General features: G+C 39.5%; 1 protein-coding gene across 1 annotated transcript in view; it reads right to left on the minus strand.

The window, feature by feature from the left end:
* WDR70 (WD repeat domain 70) overlaps window positions 1-19011 on the minus strand; it is a 278539-nt gene that overhangs the window by 191963 nt on the left and 67565 nt on the right. Inside the window, 1 exon segment of the mRNA NM_001076238.2 lies at window positions 1113-1266. Within this exon segment, the coding sequence (NP_001069706.1) occupies window positions 1113-1266 (154 nt within the window).

Raw genomic sequence — 19011 nt, forward strand, 5'->3', positions numbered from 1 at the left:
AGGGGATCTTCTTGACCCAGGAGTAGAACCCACATTTCTTGCTTTGCAGGCAGATTCTTTACCACTGAGCCACCTATGCGTGTGCCTGCATGCTAAGTCACTCAGTCGTGTCCGACTCTGTGAGACTATGGACTGTAGCCCTCCAAGCTCCTCTGTCCCTGGGATATTCCATGCAAGAATACTAGAGTGGGGTTGCCATGTCCTTCTCCAGGGGATCTTCCCAATCTAGGGATTGAATCTGTGTCTCCTGCGACTCCTGAGCTGCAGGTGGATTCTTTCCCACTGAGCCACAAAATAAGCCCACATGCAAGTGCGTGCATGTGTGTGAAACTGAAACCGCAGAAATAGCCAGATACAGAACCACCAGATCCCTTTCTTCTTGAAACTTTCTTGGCTAAAACCTAAGTTGATAAAGTCTTAGTTTTTATAATGTAAGAAGCCCTGAACAGCTGAAATCATTAGTAAGAGCTTACAAACTAGCAAAAAAAAACATCTTTTCCTCACCATTTTTAAAGAAAAATTGTCTGTGGTAACCGTAAACTAAAAAAGAATAAGTTAAATAAGAGTTTTTAAAGCTTTCATTTCTACAAACTCACTGTTTAAATAAAGTTTGGGATGCCCAAAAAGCTTCAAATCAAACAGATAAAAACAGAACGATTTGCGTGTAAGACAGAGAGGCTGATCTGGAGCACCATCTGCTTTATTTCTTTATCACCATCACCCTAAAAAAAACATCTTTGGTAGAATCTTTAGGGAGGTGATTTTAAGATGAGGGGAGAGAAACTCTAGTGGAATAAACGAAGGGAAAAAAACCACTATTCAAGCCACCATTTCAATACAATTGCATATAGTGTTATGTTTAAGTTATATCTGAATGCTGTTTGAACCATCTAACACACACTGGACACTCAATGAACAGCCAATAAACAAAAGGAAAGGCATGAGACTGCAAGCCTCAGTAGGACTGAGGGGTATTTCAGTAGACTTCAGCAGAGGGCAGTTTGAAATACACTGTATTAATTTATAGCAGAAATTATGGCAGCAACAATAAGCTGTGAGTAAATGTGCATGGAATTAATTAAATTCACTAAAATATTCTGGGTCACACTTACTTTGGTATTGGCCATATCCACAATATACTGGTCTCCTTTTATACATTCCATTACTTCAAAACCATCTCTGTCAATCACTTTGGCCTGAGAGCTTCCAGATACGACAAGTATCATGTCTCCCGTGTTACTGTACTGTAATGACTTGATCTGATGGCTATGCAAAAAAAAAAAAAAAAATTCTGGTAAGTCACAGAGTATGTTTATACTTTCATTCATTAAGCACTGTCAGAAAAAAAAAGTCATTCAACTATACAAATTGACAATTTATAAAATCAGGAGCATCAACCTCAAAAGGGCCCTCACCACCAGTGGCTATCCTATTAAGCTCTCCTCCCACTCTCCACAGCAATCTATTAAAAACTTCTCTACTCACTTTAAATCTTCAACCCAAACAACTCCCCTCTCCAGTTCTTGATTCTTCCTGATTTGTCCCAGAAGACACATATAAGGACTGCCTGGTGTGCTCTCATTACTGTTATAAATGTATTTGCTTCTGAACTCTTCTCTTGCTTCTTCTCTTTGATTACAATGATGAAAATGAACCTCTTCCTGCCCAAGGCATATCTACTACCTATATTCTGGATCCCACCCCTTCCAGTCTCCTGGGGAACCTATGACTAACCTCTCCCTCCTCCCCTTCTCAGCTAAGCTATCTAAACAAGTTTTCATCTCCTCCCTTATTTCTCTAGCACCCAGGTGGCGCTAGTGCAATCCAGGAGATACAAGAGACGTGAGTTCAATCCCTGGGCCAGGAAGATCCCCTGGAGAAGGGCATGGTAACCCACTCCAGTATTCTTGCCTGGAAAATTCCAAGGCGAGAGGAGCCTGGCAGGCTACAGTCCATGAGTCACAAAGAGCTGGACACAACTGAGCATACACATACACACACAAAGAGTATCCTTTTCACCCTCACCACCCCACTGAAAGTGATCCTGCCATTGTGGCTATAGTGGACGCTGTGGTGACCACCCACATCAATCCTTTCAGGACTGAAGTACTCATTCGCCAGCTTCCAGGATTTGGCCTGCTGGTGGCTTACAACTGAAGTCTCAGGAATTTTTCTGAGTTGCAGAGAACTCCCTCATCCAAGGTTATGTTACTACCCCAAAGCAGCCCACATTTAAGGACTGGTCAATGTACGGTAAAATGGCCCAGCCCTCTGGTTCAACTGGGAATACCCCAGAAGGGTTATTCCAGCTTCAGATCTCTCTGTGGAAATCAGCTGAAGTTGCTGTTGCAACCACCTGGCAATTCAGTTCCTCCATCTTCCTAATGCTGTTTTCCTCACAGCTTTTCTCTCAGAGGCTCATTCCAGAAGCATTCCTCAACAAACCTCCTACATGCAAATCCTGAAGCTTCAAAGTGTGTCTTGGGAGAATCAAACCTGAGAGGGTTGATATCAAAAGTAGACCTATGGAGCTATTCCAAAATAAGGTTTTAGAGTGATGTCGATCATGGACTGGTTAGCAATGAGGACCCCTTCTCTGGTAGCACCTAGTCCCTGATGGGCTGTAGCAGTGCAACTGCATTGCTAAAACTGTTGGTGAGAGGGAAGGCACTGGCTGGTGCAATATTTCAGGCATATGAGAGTACAGGAAAAGAATTAATTGAAAGGACTATGGAACTAGGCAGCTATTGCTAGGAGCAGTAAATACAATGGAAAAAGTAAGCGAAAGACTGAGGATGGTCATCACCAACTAAAGACTACAGTGGGGAAGCTGGAGGGTCTATCTGGCAGCACATAAAGACAGGGTTATTGCTCTCTCAGGTAAGTGCTGTGCAGTCACTGATCCTGCAAAGCAGGTGTTTCTACCTCTATTAGGAAGGAAGACCAAAAGCACTGGACATTCACATGTAAATCAACAGCAGCATACATTTACATGCTTGAACCAGAGCTATGTTAATTTTCTAGTCCTCTGTCTTAATATAGTCCCAAGAGACCTGGATGACCTGGACAATACAAAGAAATTCATGCTGGTCCCAGATCTCCATGATAGCATGTTAACTGTATCGGATGAGTAAAATGTATCAACTACATTGGTTAGACAAGCTCTCCAGGAGATGAGAGGTAAAAGGTAGAAAAGATCAGGAGACAGTGAAAAGAAGATATGGGGATGATCCATGTAGACAGACAAACAAAAGTAGAAATCAAAAATGAAGCTCTTTATATCACATGTTAATCCCAGAACGCATCAAACTTAAAAGAGGCAATGAACCACCATGCAGACAAAGTGAGTTGGCCAGTTCAGTTAGCTAGCTTTTGTCATCATCCACTCTACTCTGAATGCAGTAGGCTCATAAGTGAACCAGTGGTGGTGGTAGAAGGGATGCAAGTCATGCACGGGAAGGACAACAGCTCTCGAAGTTAGCCTAACTACTGCTGAAGGGCCAACCTGCCAGCAAAAGGACTATGATAAGCCCCCACCCAAAATCAATACTAGGCTAATTGACATGGAAAATATGAAAAATTACAATAAGTGTACAGGGAAAAACAGTGGGGAAGACAGAGTAGGTACCAAGGGAGCAAGAATAAATGTTTTAAATCGAGTGGTCAGGAAGTAAATGACTGAAGTGTCTATCAGGTAACTGAGGGAGTAAGTTACATAGATATTATCAGGAAATTACTAGAAAGGATCTGCAGCAAAAGAATACTTGGAATATTGCCAATGTGGCTGTAACAAAGAGAGCAAAAAAACCAAAGTTGGAGACAAGGTCAGAAGGCAGCAAGTAGGCTGGTGCAGAGAGCCATGTAAGCCACCAAAAGGACCTTGGTTTCACTCTCTTTGGAAGAAATGAGAGGAAATCCAGCAGAGCATTTCGAGGTGAGAAATGACACAATCTGACCTACACTGTACAGAACCACTTTTTTGTGCCTGGACCATTTCATAGTCTGAGGTCTACGGGGCCCTTCTTAGCACGTTTTTTAAACACATTTAAAAAAATACACCACACACACCATGGAAATCATTTTTGAAGAACTATAAAAATATTTTTTTTAATTTGTGACATAATATGTGAGCTTCTAGACTAACGTATCAAGTAACTATGCCTAGAGGCAGGTCTAATAACTACTGTAATTTCAAAGCAGTGATGAGCATGAAAGTAAAAGTGAAATGTTAGTCGCTCAGTCACGTCCAACTCTTTGCAACCCCAGAGGCAACTACAGCCTCCGTCCATGGAAATCTCCAGGCAAGGATACTGGAGTGGGTAGCTGTTCCCTTCTCCAGGGGATCTTCCCTACCCAGGGATCGAAACCGAGTCTCCCACACTGCAGGCAGATTCTTCACCATCTGAGCAACCAAGGAAGCATCTGTAAGAATGGTAATGTGTTACGAAAATACCTGTGACTTTGTTGTCTACTTTCACAATTAAAGGAAGTGCTAAATTTCAGCTAGAGGTTAATGAGAGGAAAGAAATTATTATTTAGGTTCACAGAAATTGGGAGAACCAGATACTGAACGCCTAGGCCAAGCCATAGAATTATAAATAACTATTATTAATAACAGGGTGACAATATACAGCCTTGACGAACTCCTTTTTCTATTTGGAACCAGTCTGTTGTTCCATGTCCAGTTCTAACTGTTGCTTCCTGACCTGCATACAAATTTCTCAAGAGGCAGATCAGGTGGTCTGGTATTCCCATCTCTTTCAGAATTTTCCACAGTTTACTGTGATCCACACAGTCAAAGGCTTTGGCATAGTCAATAAAGCAGAAGTAGATGTTTTACTGGAACTCTCTTGCTTTTTCCATGATCCAGCGGATGTTGGCAATTTGATTCTTTTCTAAAACCAGCTTGAACATCAGGAAGTTCACAGTTCACATATTGCTGAAGCCTGGCTTGGAGAATTTTGAGCATTACTTTACTAGCGTGTGAGATGAGTGCAATTGTGCGGTAGTTTGAGCACTCTTTGGCATTGCCTTTCTTTGGGACTGGAATGAAAACTGATCTCTTCCAGTCCTGTGGCCCCTGCTGAGTTTTCCAAATTTGCTGGCATATTGAGTGCAGCACTTTCATAGCATCATCTTTCAGGATTTGGAATAGCTCAACTGGAATTCCATCACCTCCACTAGCTTTGTTCGTAGTGATGCTTTCTAAGGCCCACTTGACTTCACATTCCAGGATGTCTGGCTCTAGGTCAGTGATCACACCATTGTGATTATCTGGGTCGTGAAGATCTTTTTTGTACAGTTCTTCTGTGTATTCTTGCCATCTCTTCTTAATATCTTCTGCTTCTGTTAGGTCCATACCATTTCTGTCCTTTATCGAGCTCATCTTTGCATGAAATGTTCCTTTGGTATCTCTGATTTTCTTGAAAAGATCCCTAGTCTTTCCCTTTCTGTTGTTTTCCTCTATTTCTTTGCATCGATCACTGAAGAAGGCTTTCTTTAACTTATATGCAGAGTACATCATGAGAAACGCTGGACTGGAAGAAACACAAGCTGGAATCAAGATTGCCGGGAGAAATATCAATAACCTCAGATATGCAGATGACACCACCCTTATGGCACAAAGTGAAGAGGAACTAAAAAGCCTCTTGATGAAAGTGAAAGTGGAGAATGAAAAAGTTGGCTTAAAGCTCAACATTCAGAAAAGGAAGATCATGGCATCCAGTCCCACCACTTCATGGGAAATAGATGGGGAAACAGTGTCAGAGTTTATTTTTCTGGGCTCCAAAATCACTACAGATGGTGACTGCAGCCATGAAATTAAAAGACGCTTACTCCTTGGAAAGGAAAGTTATGACCAACCTAGATAGCATATTCAAAAGCAGAGATGCTCCTTTGCCAACAAAGGTTTGTCTAGTCAAGGCTATGGTTTTTCCTGTGGTCATGTATGGATGTGAGAGTTGGACTCTGAAGAAGGCTGAGTGCCAAAGAATTGATGCTTTTGAACTGTGGTGTTGGAGAAGACTCTTGAGAGTCCCTTGGACTGCAAGGAGATCCAACCAGTCCATCCTGAAGGAGATCAGCCCTGGGATTTCTTTGGAAGGAATGATACTAAAGCTGAAACTCCAGTACTTTGGCCACCTCATGCGAAGAGTTGACTCATTGGAAAAGACTCTGATGCTGGGAGGAATTGGGGGCAGGAGGAGAAGGGGACGACAGAGGATGAGATGGCTGGATGGCATCACTGACTCGATGGACATGAGTCTGAGTGAACTCCGAGAGTTGGTGATGGACAGGGAGGCCTGGCGTGCTGCGATTCATGGGGTCGCAAAGAGTCGGACACGACTGAGCAACTGATCTGATCTGATCTGATTATTAATAAATTAAATGACAAGGTAAAATTTTATAATTGTTGTGTTATTTAGTTGCTAAGTTATGTAACCCCATGGACTCAACATAAACCATGAGGTCTTTTGTGACCCCATGGACTACAGCCCACCAGGTTCCCCTGTCTATGCAATTTCCCAGATAAGAATACTGGACAGGGTTGCCATTTCCTTCTCCTGTGGATTTTTCTAACCCAGAGATCGAACCTGCATCTTCTGCATTGGCAGGTGGATTCTTTACTACTGAGCCATCAGGGAAGCCTAGTAGAAATAATTCTCAAAGAATTCTGGAGTGTATACACACACACACACACACACACACACACACACGCACAGTACTCAACCATAAAAAAGAAGAAAATTTTGCCATTTGCAACAACATGAAGAGACCAAGAGGGTACTATGCTTACTGACATAAGTCAGACAGAGAAAGACAAATATTATATGTTATCACTTGTATTTGGAATCTAAAAATAAAACAAATAAATATAATGCAACAGACTAAGAGATATAAAGAACAAACTCATGGTTACCAGTGGGAAGAGGGATGAGGAGACAGGCAAGATAGGGGCAGAGGATAAAGAGATACAAACTACTGTCTATAAAATAAATAAGATATGAGGATATATGTACTATATATATATATTGCACAGCACAGAGAAGAGTACCAATACTTTATAATAACTTTAAATGGTATATAATCTATGAAAATATTGAATCACTATCTAATAAAACTGAAACTAATATTATAAATCAACTATATTTTAATTTTAAAAAACAGGTAGAGAATCAAATTAATAATCAAAGCCCAAAATATAAAATTTCTCTATCAAAGATAAAAATGATCACCTTTTCTTTAAAGCTGTATTCAGCTATAGTGTCCTCTATGAATGTAATTCTATTGTCAGAAAATTAATTAAATTCCTTGATTTATCCTAACAGGCCAAACTCAAAATAAAATCAGCTTCAACAGTAAAACAATTTTAACAAAACGTTAGGTCATTTAGTCCAATTTACTTTCTAAGTCTATAATTTTTTTTTAATTTTATTTTATTTTTAAACTTTACACAATTGTATTAGTTTTGTCAAATATCAAAATGAATCCACCACAGGTATACATGTGTTCCCCATCCTGAACCCTCCTCCCTCCTCCCTCCCCATACCATCCCTCTGGGTCTTCCCAGTGCACTAGCCCCAAGCATCCAGTATTGTGCATCGAACCTGGACTGGCATCTCATTTCATATATGATATTTTACATGTTTCAATGCCATTCTCCCAAATCTTCCCACCCTCTCCCTCTCCCAGAGTCCATAAGACTGTTAAGAGACACTGATGTATAAAACAGTCTAAGTCTATAATATTAAGGCTGTGAAATAAATAGGTATTTCATTTAAAAAAACTATTAACCCGTGATAACTATGTCTTCTAAAAACACAATATACACAAAAAGTTAGAATTCCTGTATGTCTAGTTAAGCCTGCGTAAGGTTATTCCTCCCGGTTGGTTACCAAATCCAAATCAGATATTTACCAATGAAACTGCTTTTAGCCACAGCCATCACTGACTAGATACTGCTGCTCAAAATTTATGCTGTTTCACGTAAAATGATGAAATGCTAGCTGATAGTTTCTGAAATATTTATTCTTCAAAAAGTCATTCTTAATGTACAAATTCAGAGTACTGATTCCAATGGCAAAGATAATTCAAACAAAGATGTGAGTGAGCTCTGAGGTTATATATGTGACAATGTCAGGAATTTCACCACAATCCCCAAGATCAGTGTATCAAAGCAGATGAGAAATTGAAGTACCCAAACCAGATGCTCATGATAAAGGGACCTACAAAAGCGAAGGTGAAGCTACTCCCAGGGTCCCTCCTTCCTATAAAAGAAAAGTCTCTCTGGCCTCATGACATCCTTTCTGAAATATTGGGAAAAAATGAGGTTCTCAGCAAAATTCTGACCAGAGTCCCAAATTCAAATTAAGTCCGTAAGTAGGCATCAATAGTAATAAAATAAAAAAATAAAATAAAAATAAAATTTAAATTAAAAAAAATAAAATAAAATAAAAATAGTAATAAAATATAAGGTCACTTGTTTGACCAAATGTGCCAGTCGTTCATTTACTCCCTCAGCTCCAAATTCACCCTTCACTGCTTGCTCTGCAAAAAGGGATTTGGGCCCTTTAAATATTTTCCCTATGCCAGTTGGCATGATGCTAAGTCTTGTCCTTAGAGAGTGCTGGAAAGGCATTGCAGGAGAAAGGGATTTTCCTCCCTGGAGCTTGTCTATTCCTCTTGGTGGGTTCCTACATCACACATGGCTTCTCCAGTCTCCAACCCCTGCCACTGATGCAGCTGCTCCAAGACCAGGCTTGTGAAGTGCACAGCAATCAGTAGACAGCAGCACCCAATAGATTCCCCGGTACTTCCCTCAGACAGTTTTGTATCAGAGTGATCAGGTGAACCGAGTTTCTGGCAAGTACTCCTGTCACAGAAACTTCTTTATCATTTAGTGAGCCACAACCTTGCCCTCTCAAGTAAGATCTAAATCTCAATCCTGGAAGCCTCTTCCTTAACTATCCTATGAGTAAGACTGCTTCTCTTATTTGCTATTCCTATATTCTCCAGAGTTCACTTTACTTTTTAGTAGCCAATCCCTCATTACACCAATCCCATGATACAGTTAGTATTTCTTTATAGTACGCTTTCCCTGTTCAAATTACTGTGATTTCTCTCTCTTAATCAGCCTCTGACTTACCAAAATCTGAAGTGATTAATCAGGAACTGAGAAAGCTATAGGCCATTTAGTCCAATTTTTTAAAATATATGAACAAACAGATCAGAATTTTGATGATTAGTGAGCCGAGACTGCTAAACCAAAGTCTATAAAGAGAATAGAATGAACCAATTAGATCACAGGGTGTTATCTTTCTTAACAGGATTCCCATTTGGAGAAAGTAAATTTTCTTCAAGAACCATGAAAGATCAAGTACTTTAAGCAATAACTTTGCTTTTTTCTGGTGAACCATTTTTGTTTTCAAAGGGAAACGAAAATCTTAAGAACACAGCAAAATTTAAGACAGGGTAGTAGAAACAGTTCAGTGGCTCCATTTCTCTGGCTATCAACTCTACCAAATTGCTCTATTCACATTTGGAGGGAAATACAAAATCCTATCAATTCCACACTGATATTCATCTTAGTTTCACAGGAAAGCCTAACATTTTCCCTCTGTCTCATCTTATGTGCTCTCTTTGCCAACACTGAAATGAAATGTTCAGCATCAAGCTCACCATTCCTGGCCCACTTTGCTCTTAATTCTGCTAGCCATAGAGTTAAAAGGACAGGATTAAGAGTCATTAGACACAGTACTAAGGAGAATTAAAGGGCTTGTTCAAGGGGCGTAACATCTGCTCCTCAAATTCCTGCCTAAACAACTAAGATTCCGATCAAAGAGAAGACAGGGAAAGGCAATCTGACAGTAAACTGGAGTCATGAGGAAGTGAATGTTCTCTCAGGGAGTAACTCTGACACCAGAGGAAGGCTTAGTGACATTGCACAATTCTTTCTGTGAAGTTATTCATGGGGCAAGTGGGAATATACGAGTATAAGTGGAGGGGAGTGGGGAGGTGAAGATTGAGGATCCTTTTAAGTAGTTTTTGCTCTGCTAGCAAAACAAGCTGGGACATGCAAGACAGATAAACACAGCTGTCTGGGGCTGTCACTTGGGGCTCAGGAGCCAAGGTGTCCTGATATAGTGAAAAGCGCACCGGAATGTGAGTCAGGAGGCCAGCGATCCAAGTCCTCACTCTGTTGCTAACTAGCTGTGTGATGATGAGCAAGCCCTTTGGCTTTGCAAGACTCAGTCTCCCCATTTCTTTCCAAATTAGTAGATGGAACTAGATGACAGCGCTATGCAGAGAAGCTCCAGAGATAGCGTTCATGTACGGGCTTTATACCGCTGCGGAGTCCTGGTTTCCTCCACTGAAAAACCTTGAGAAATAACACTTACAGGATTGAGATGAAGATTAAAAATAAGACACATTTATGTGCTGCTAGCACAGTATATGAAATAAGTAGTTGCTATTTTTACTACTTCTTTACTTCCAAGGGCTCTTTAAGATTATTTGAGGGGTACAAAATCTTGATAGCCAATCGTAATGAATACATTTGAATCAAATACATGGAATATTTCAAATTCATTACAAAACAAGTTAGTATAAGTTTAGCACGTGTTTTAATTACTATTAACCTAAATGTTCAAGAGCAATATCCTTAAATCTTTTTTCATTTTTTGCACCCACTCACAAAACTCAAGCGCAATGCCAAATATAACTACTACTATATTCTTGAAAATGTAAGGCAATAACAGAGAAAATGTAGTTTCAGATTGGCATGCCATCTTCCTACAGAATTTGATGAAATTGTCTGTTCCTTCCAGGTATGTAAAATATATTATCTAGTGCTTGGAACAGGACAAGAAAGTGAGAAACACGAGACAGACTATCAAAGGTTTCTGTATGAGAATATCAAAAAACACTGATTTATTCCATGCTGAAATAAATCTCCAGCTACTTCAACATTTTAGCTTTTATACTTAAGAAGAGATTTCCAATGCAAAATTAATTAGGAATATATCACCTATTGGCTTAATATACTAAATGTTAGGAAGCCAGTAGTAACTTTACAAAATAATATATCTGTCAAACAAAACTAAGGCCACAGAAAACTTCTATCCAGGAATAAACACTAAAGCTAATCAATAACTCTCCCATTAAAATGCATATTCTTACTTATACATGTGATAAAATTACTCTGTCACTCAAGTGCAGATTATAAGTTTCATGATTTTATATGATTTCACAAGCAAGCTCCATGGTAAAAGACAACGAACCTAAATATTTAAACAGTACATTTTCGTATCTTCTGAGGATTACAGAAATATGATCAAGAACAGCCAACCAATGAGAAGGATTAGCAAAAACTAAGTCCTTGCTCTAATTATTCCTAACAGCTTTCTTTATGATATGTTAAGAAAAATTCAAGTCTTAATTCTAATAGCAGAACATCAGGAGCTCAGCATTTAACAAAGAATAAAAGGTGTTGAGGGAGCAACAGTGGGAGAGCCCTAGTTCAGACAGCCTCTCTAGAAATGCAACATTTTGGTGGAACCTAAGCATACAAAGAAGCTAACGATGTTTGTGAGTAGGGAGCAAGTAGGAAATGGCAACCCACTCCAGTGTTCTTGCCTGAAGAATCCCAGGGACGGGGGAGCCTGGTGGGCTGCTATCTATGGGGTCACACAGAGTTGGACACGACTGAAGTGACTTAGCAGCAGCAAGCCATAGAGAGAGCATTCTAAGCAGGAAATAAGTCTTGTGTAAAATCCCGCAGCCATTTTGTTGAAGCAAACTGAAAAAAGAGAAGTGGGCAGGGGCCAGATCACATAGGATTTTACAAATCACGGCAAAGCATTCATAAGTTTCAGTAAAAATGCGTCAGGACTGTATTAAGCAGTTTGGCAGGTATAGTGGGGGAAGAGACTGCTGCAGTGCTCTAAGTGAGATTTAAGCAAGGAAGATGTCTGAGTTGAACCCTGAAGGAGGGATCTGGAAGAAATTGGAGAGGCAGGAAGCACATGGAGTATAGGTGAGGATGAAGAAAGGACCAAGGACAGGGGAAGGAAGGGAGAAAGTGGGGACAATGAACTAACTGCAACAAAACTTCATGCTGTGAAGTCAGGCAGAAAGATAATGACAACTATAAAGCCCTTCGAAGTTTAGGAGAAGAATAAAAACATAAGACTAGAAATTAAGGATTTTTGAAAGATCACCCAAGAATGTTAAAATGTCAGTGTAGGGGAGAACCTGAAGACAGAGCAAAAAGAATATAAAGACAGGGTCCTTGGGACTTCCCTGGTGGTCCAGCGGCTAAGACTCCATGCTCCCCTTGCAGGGGGCCAGGGTTCCGACCCTGGTCCAGAAACCGGATCCAACAAACCACAGTAAAAGATCTTGCATGCTGCAAATAAAAATTCTACATGCCACAACTCAAAAAAAAAAAGATGCTCTGCATCACACAACGAAGACTGAAGATCCCACATGGGCAACTAAGCCCTGGAACAGCTAAATACATCACTAAATACTAAAAAAAAAAAAAAAAAAAGGAAGGTCCTCCTTAGAACTATAGAAGATTTGTACAAATAATAGCTACCAAGTTACGCATTAGATTTCCCTAGTCCAAATATCAAAAGAAATAACCTCAAAAAACATAACAATAGGTAGAAATATCAGAATTAGAAACCGAAAGACCTGAAAGATACAAACTACCCAGAAATTTTTACAGAAAAGGACTAGAGTGATTAGAAAAATACCTCCCCCAAAGAGTACACAGCCTTATATGAAAATATCCCACAAACCAAGAATTCACAGGGAAATACATTCTCAAAGTAGAAAGGCTGCCCTTATGAAAACAGTTATCACATTAGGCCGCTAGCAGCTAAAAAGGATGCTCAAGAGATGACACAGGGCTTGACAAAACAAAAATGGACCAACTAGTCAGAACTCTAACAAAATAGCTTCCCGGAAAACAGAATATACAACACGTCAAGTGGAAACTTCCTTGAGAGGATTACTCCCCAAGCCCCTTGAAACTCCCTTGGACCATAGGTTTGTTCCACCAGCTACAAGCTATTCTTTAAGGAAGTGAGGAGACTCAAGATGAATCTATTCACAGCCTCTCTGTCACCAGGCAAGGGAAGTAAAATAACAAGGAAGAGATTCTAGACACGAGATCGCAAACTTTCACTGTCAAGGGTCAGACTGAAAATATGTTAAGCTCTGTAGGCCATATACAATCTTTGTCACGTATTCTTTCTTGTTGAATTCTGTTTTCTAATCTTTTAACAGTATAATTTTTAGTTCAAGTCCCGCCCCACCAAAAAAAAAAAAAAAGGCCAAAACCAACTCTTGTATTTAGTCTCTCAGTCGTGTTTAACTCTTTGCGACTCCATGAAGTATAGCCCACTAGGCTCCTCCATGGAATTCTCCAGGCAACAATACTAGAATGGGTAGCCATTCCTTTCTCCAGGAGATCTTCCTGAGGTGGGGATCCAATCTGGTCTCCTGCATTGCAGGCAAATTCTTTACTGTCTGAGCCACCAGGGAAGCCTGGGTGTGTGCTGTGCTGTTGCTTCAGTCGTGTCCGACTCTTTTGAGACCCTATGGACTGAAGCCCACCAGGCTTCTCTGTCCATGGGATTCCCCAGGCAAGAATACTGGAGTGGGTTGCCATTTCCTTCTCCAAGGGATCTTCCCCACCCAGGGATGAAACCCGTGTTGCTTATGTCTCGTGCAGTGGCAGGCGGGTTCTTCACCACTAGTGCCACCTGGGAAACCACCTATATACCAGTCTATACAAAAAAAAAAAAAAAAACACGAAAACAAACCAGCCAGGAACTAGATCTGGCCCTTCAATCAAATTTGGCAGGCAGATTTGCCTGCCAATACAGGAGACTTAACAGATATGGGTTCAATTCCTGGGTCAGGAAGATCCCCTGGAGGAGGGCATGGCACCCACTCCAAGATTCTTGACTGGAGAATCCCATGGACAGAGGAATCTGGCAGGCTACAGTCCACAGGGTCACAAAGAGTCAGACATGACTGAAGCGACTTCTCATAACCACAGTTTGCTAACAGCTGTTGTATAGCATGAAAGACAAAGAACATACCTACAAATAAAAATTTTTATGGAAAATGAGCACATATTCAGACTGTCATTGCTTCATTGTAAAAATAAAATTCAAGAAAGCATATCTGTGGCTATTGTATACAATGCTGCAATAAATAAACTTGTCCCTGTGCTCCCCTAATGGCTGAGTGGGTAAAAAATCTGCCTGCAATACAGGAGACACAGGAGATGGGGGTTCAATCCCTGGGTCAGGAAGATCCTCTGGAGGAGGAAATGGCAACCACTCCTGTATTCTTGCCTGGAGAATCCCTAGCAGGCTACCATCCATGGGGTCACAAAGAGTCAGACATGACTGAGCGACTAAGCAGGGACAGGGTTCCTTGGTCATTTCCATGTGTGGATATATCTGTCAGAGAAGCTCCTTAAATTGGGTCCTGGGTCAAAGAGTATGTATCCATGTTTATAATTTGGAAGATAACACCAAATTGCCCTCCATAGAATGGAACTAACTTACACTCCAGGCAACAATGCCTGAAAGTGCTTATTTCTCCAGATCTTATCAACACAGTTTACATTTTACATCTTGACAGATATTATCAAATTGTTCTTTAGAAAAACAGCTTAATAACTGATAGCCCACTCTTTCTTTCTCCCCAAATTTGTCTTCTTGCTACATAGGATAATAGAGATCTGTTTCATCTTTGCCCATCTTACAGGGCAAAGATGAAACAGGGGATGGGCAAAGATGAAAAATTTTCATTTTTTTCCTTCAATTGTTAGTGAAGTTGAGTATATGTTTATTGGTCAGTTGCATTTCTTCTGAGGTTATCTGTTGTTTTCTTTGAAAATTTTACTTTTCAAATACTTCTCTTTATTGATTTGTAGAAACTCATGTATTATGTATAGGTAGCAGTCCAATGCTTTCAAAATGTATGTCAACTTTTTATGAGCTTATAATTTGTCATTTAATTTTGCCTATGTTAGCTTTTGTTTTCTAAAGTATAACATACCTTTTTAATTATAAAAGCAATTCATGCTGTTTTGCCATATTAGAGAAAGCAGAAGTTCTTCATTACTCCTATGTAATTTTATGTCCATTCCCAAGAAGGAATCTCTTAAACTTTCCTTTGTAACAGAAAGACAGAAATATATAAGCTATATATTACAAAAATCAGATTTGTTTGAATACTATTTTTCATTTAATAAATATTTGTGGAAATCTTCCTATCTAAAAAAGTTTCAAGAAAATATGGTTTATACTAACAAAGGCAGAAAATAGGCAAGGACAGATATTTAAAAGCAAATTAAAGCACAGATATTTAAAAGCAAATTAAAGCAGTTCTTCAAAAGACACTATCCTGAAAATGAAAAGCAAGATACAGACTGAGAGGAAATATTTGTGATAAACATATCTTATAAAGAACTTTATCAACCAATCCAAGACAAGCAACTGAATTTAGAAATGGACATTTAGAAATGTCCATTTAGAAATGGACAAAAGATTTGGACACTTTCACCAAAGAAAATAACACAAATAAGAACATAAAAGGATGCTCAACCAGTCATCAGGAAAATTTAAGTTAAAACCCAACTCAATGGCACCCCACTCCAGTACTCTTGCCTGGAAAATCCCATGGATGGAGGAGCCTGGTAGGCTGCAGTCCATGGGGTCGCTAAGAATCAGATACAACTGAGCGACTTCACTTTCACTTTTCACTTTTATGCATTGGAGAAGGAAATGGCAACCCACTCCAGTGTTCTTGCCTGGAGAATCCCAGGGACGGGGGAGCCTGGTGGGCTGCCGTCTATGGGGTCGCACAGAGTCGGACACGACTGCCGTGACTTAGCAGCAGCAGCAGCAGCATACAACACCAACAGGTTTCCTAGGTGATTCAGCGGTAACAAATCTGCCTGCAATCCAGGAGACATGGGTTTGATCCCTTGGTGGGGAAGATCCCCTGGAGGAGGGCATGGGAATCCACTCCAGGATTTTTGCCTGGAGAATCCCATGGACAGAGGAGCCTGGCGAGCTACAGTCCATAGGGTCGCAAAGAGTTGGACACGAATGAAGCAACCAAGCATGCATGCATGCATATAACACTACACAAAAGTGGGAAAGAATGGCTAAATTTAAAAATATTGATAATACCAAGTGTAGGTAAGCATGAAATGACTAGAATCCTTATACGCTGCTCCTAAGAAAGTAAAAATGATTCAGCACTTTGGAAAAGTTAAGCAATTTCTTATAGAGTTAACACACAAAATGCGTATGGTCCAGCAATTCTCTCTTAGGTATTTACCCAAGAAAATGAAAACATCTGCCTACAAAAAGATCTATATGGAAATATTTATAGCAGACTGATTCATAATACCTAGAAACTAGAAGCAATCCAAATGTCTATCAGCCGGTGAACAGATAATCTGTCTGTTGTATATTCATACAACAGAATACTACAAAACAATAAAATGGGGGAAACCCTATTGATTGAGGCAACAACAAAATCAGATCAGTGGTTTTCTAAGGGTCAGGAGACAGGAAAGACTGCAAAGTCGCTAGAAGGAACTCTCTGGGATAACAAAAACGTTCTATAACTTGTGCTTAGTCATATTATCACCACTACCACGTGGTGTGGTAATAATATGACCATGCATCTCCCCAAACTCATAAAACTATACACTTAAAAAAGATGAATTTTGGTGTATATAAATTACACCCCAATAAATGTGATTTTTAAAAAGCTAATGAACTTTAAAAGTTCATTAAAAGCCATAAAAAACTAAAGCAAAACAGTAAGAAATTCACAGACTGATTTAAAAGATTCTCAGACTGTTGCAAAAAAAAAGAAGATAAAGAGAACTAGGTCAGAAAGAAGAAAAAGGAAATGGAGAAGAAATAATAGATCTGGATAGCCAGTATCCAGAAAGAAAATTAGGACAGACAATAGCTTAAACAATAGCCTAAATGTTTAGAGATACAATCCAATCTTAGGATACTAACAAAATCTTAGTAATGGGAAGTAAACATAAAAGATAACAATGTGTGAATCTGTGTACTGAAATTCCTTCATGCTAAACAATACCAAGATAATAAGAGCTAATATTTACACTGCATTACTAAGCACCAAGCACTGAGCCACACATTTTGCATACATTATTCATTAATTATTATCACAACCCAAAGAAATAGAATTACTCATTCTGTTTTGCAGGGAAAGAAAGCAAGGGTCAAAGTGATCACACCTGCCTAGTCACACAGAAAATGAATTGGTAAAAGCAGAATTCAAATGCAGATTTCTATGACACTGAATCTTTGTTCTTATCCATCATGCACATTGACTGTAGACTAGTTGAAGAAGTGAATTTAATATAAATCAGCTTGCTATAGAAAAGAAAGAGGGAGGGGCCATTTCGACGGAAGTCTGGGAGAGTAATGAAACTTCCTTCTACCTCCACAATCACTGACAGACAGGACACAAGGTCAGCTACTTAGGCAGAGTACCAAGCCCAATGGCTAGAGCAATGACTCATCCATTATGATTTCTTGTAACAGAAATTTTTACATTGCTGAATCAAGCATTTACTCAGGAAGACGAAATATGAGTTAATGGTGGATTTTTTTTTTCTTTGAACTCTGGAACTATTTAATCAAAAGAAGAAACTAATAGATATATGCCAAGGACTACAAATGCCATTTTAAAAAGCAGAAATCACAGCTCAGTGGCAGTCACTTTTAATATAAAATGAATGGAAATGGTAAGATGCAATAAAATTCATTAAGCAGTTACCTTGAGATTACATATCATATTATTTAGCTCGTAAAGAGCGAAACATACCAACCCGAGACCTGAAGCCCAATGCATCATAACAGTGCAGAGCCAGAGATTTCAAAAACTGCCAATTCCTTATTTACCCTAAACTGATATGGTTTAAGTTAAAAATTTTCAATTTTGCCGGAAAAGGCAGTTTTATACTTCCTTTCTTTTTGGAAAAAAAAAAGGAGGGCACATCTTGGTGGAAATGCCTTCTTATTCTAAGCAAAAAGAAATTTTTGGAGAAAAATATGAAAGCATTCCATTATTTACCACTTATTTAATGAATAATTAGTTCCTACTATATGCCAAGCACTATTCCAGGTATTGGAATACAAGTAAACAAATATAAAAAACAGGTCATTTCTGCTAATGGTAAGTGCTATAAAGAAAACAAATCAGAACAGTGCATAGAGTGGGTGGTGGTACAGAGGTGGGGAGATCAGCTACTTTTAATAGGATTATTAGGAAAGGTCTTTTTGAAGAGCTGCTGACATCTGACACACAACTCAAGAGGTCACTAGTTTTTAGTCAATGAAATAAAATACACAAATTGTGTAACTTGATGACAGAGAGGGTTAACAGAAACCCAGGAAATTAAGCAAAAAAAAAATTCCTTAAGCTTATATATTATTACAATGAAAATATCTGAAAATATCAATATATTCAGGTACAAAAGAATATTAACTGTGCTTTCCCACACATCTTCCACCTCATAGTAAAGCTTTTGGTGATGCACACAATCCCATATTGACCTCTACACAGATCATGTCAACAACCTCCTTTCTAATTAGTAAACCACAAGAAAGTTCTGCCATTCCCAGGACTATCCTGACATACCAAGAATAACTTTCGTGATTTGACTAACCTACTAACTCTCGACTCATTAGTAAAGAATCCGCCCGCAATGCACGTGACGCAGGTTCAGTCCCTGGGTCAGGAAGATCCCCTGGAGGAGGGTACAGCAACCCACTCCAGTATTCTTGCCTGGAGAACCCCCATGGACCGAGGAGCCTGGCAGGCATAGTCCATGGGGTCACAAAGAGCAGGACACGACTAAGTGACTGAGCACACACACATGCACTGACTCAACAAATGACGTTATCTTGTAACTTTTTCTTTTCTATT

The sequence above is a fragment of the Bos taurus genome, chromosome 20 (genome assembly GCF_002263795.3).
Source record: "Bos taurus isolate L1 Dominette 01449 registration number 42190680 breed Hereford chromosome 20, ARS-UCD2.0, whole genome shotgun sequence".
In the NCBI taxonomy this organism is placed as follows: domain Eukaryota; kingdom Metazoa; phylum Chordata; class Mammalia; order Artiodactyla; family Bovidae; genus Bos; species Bos taurus.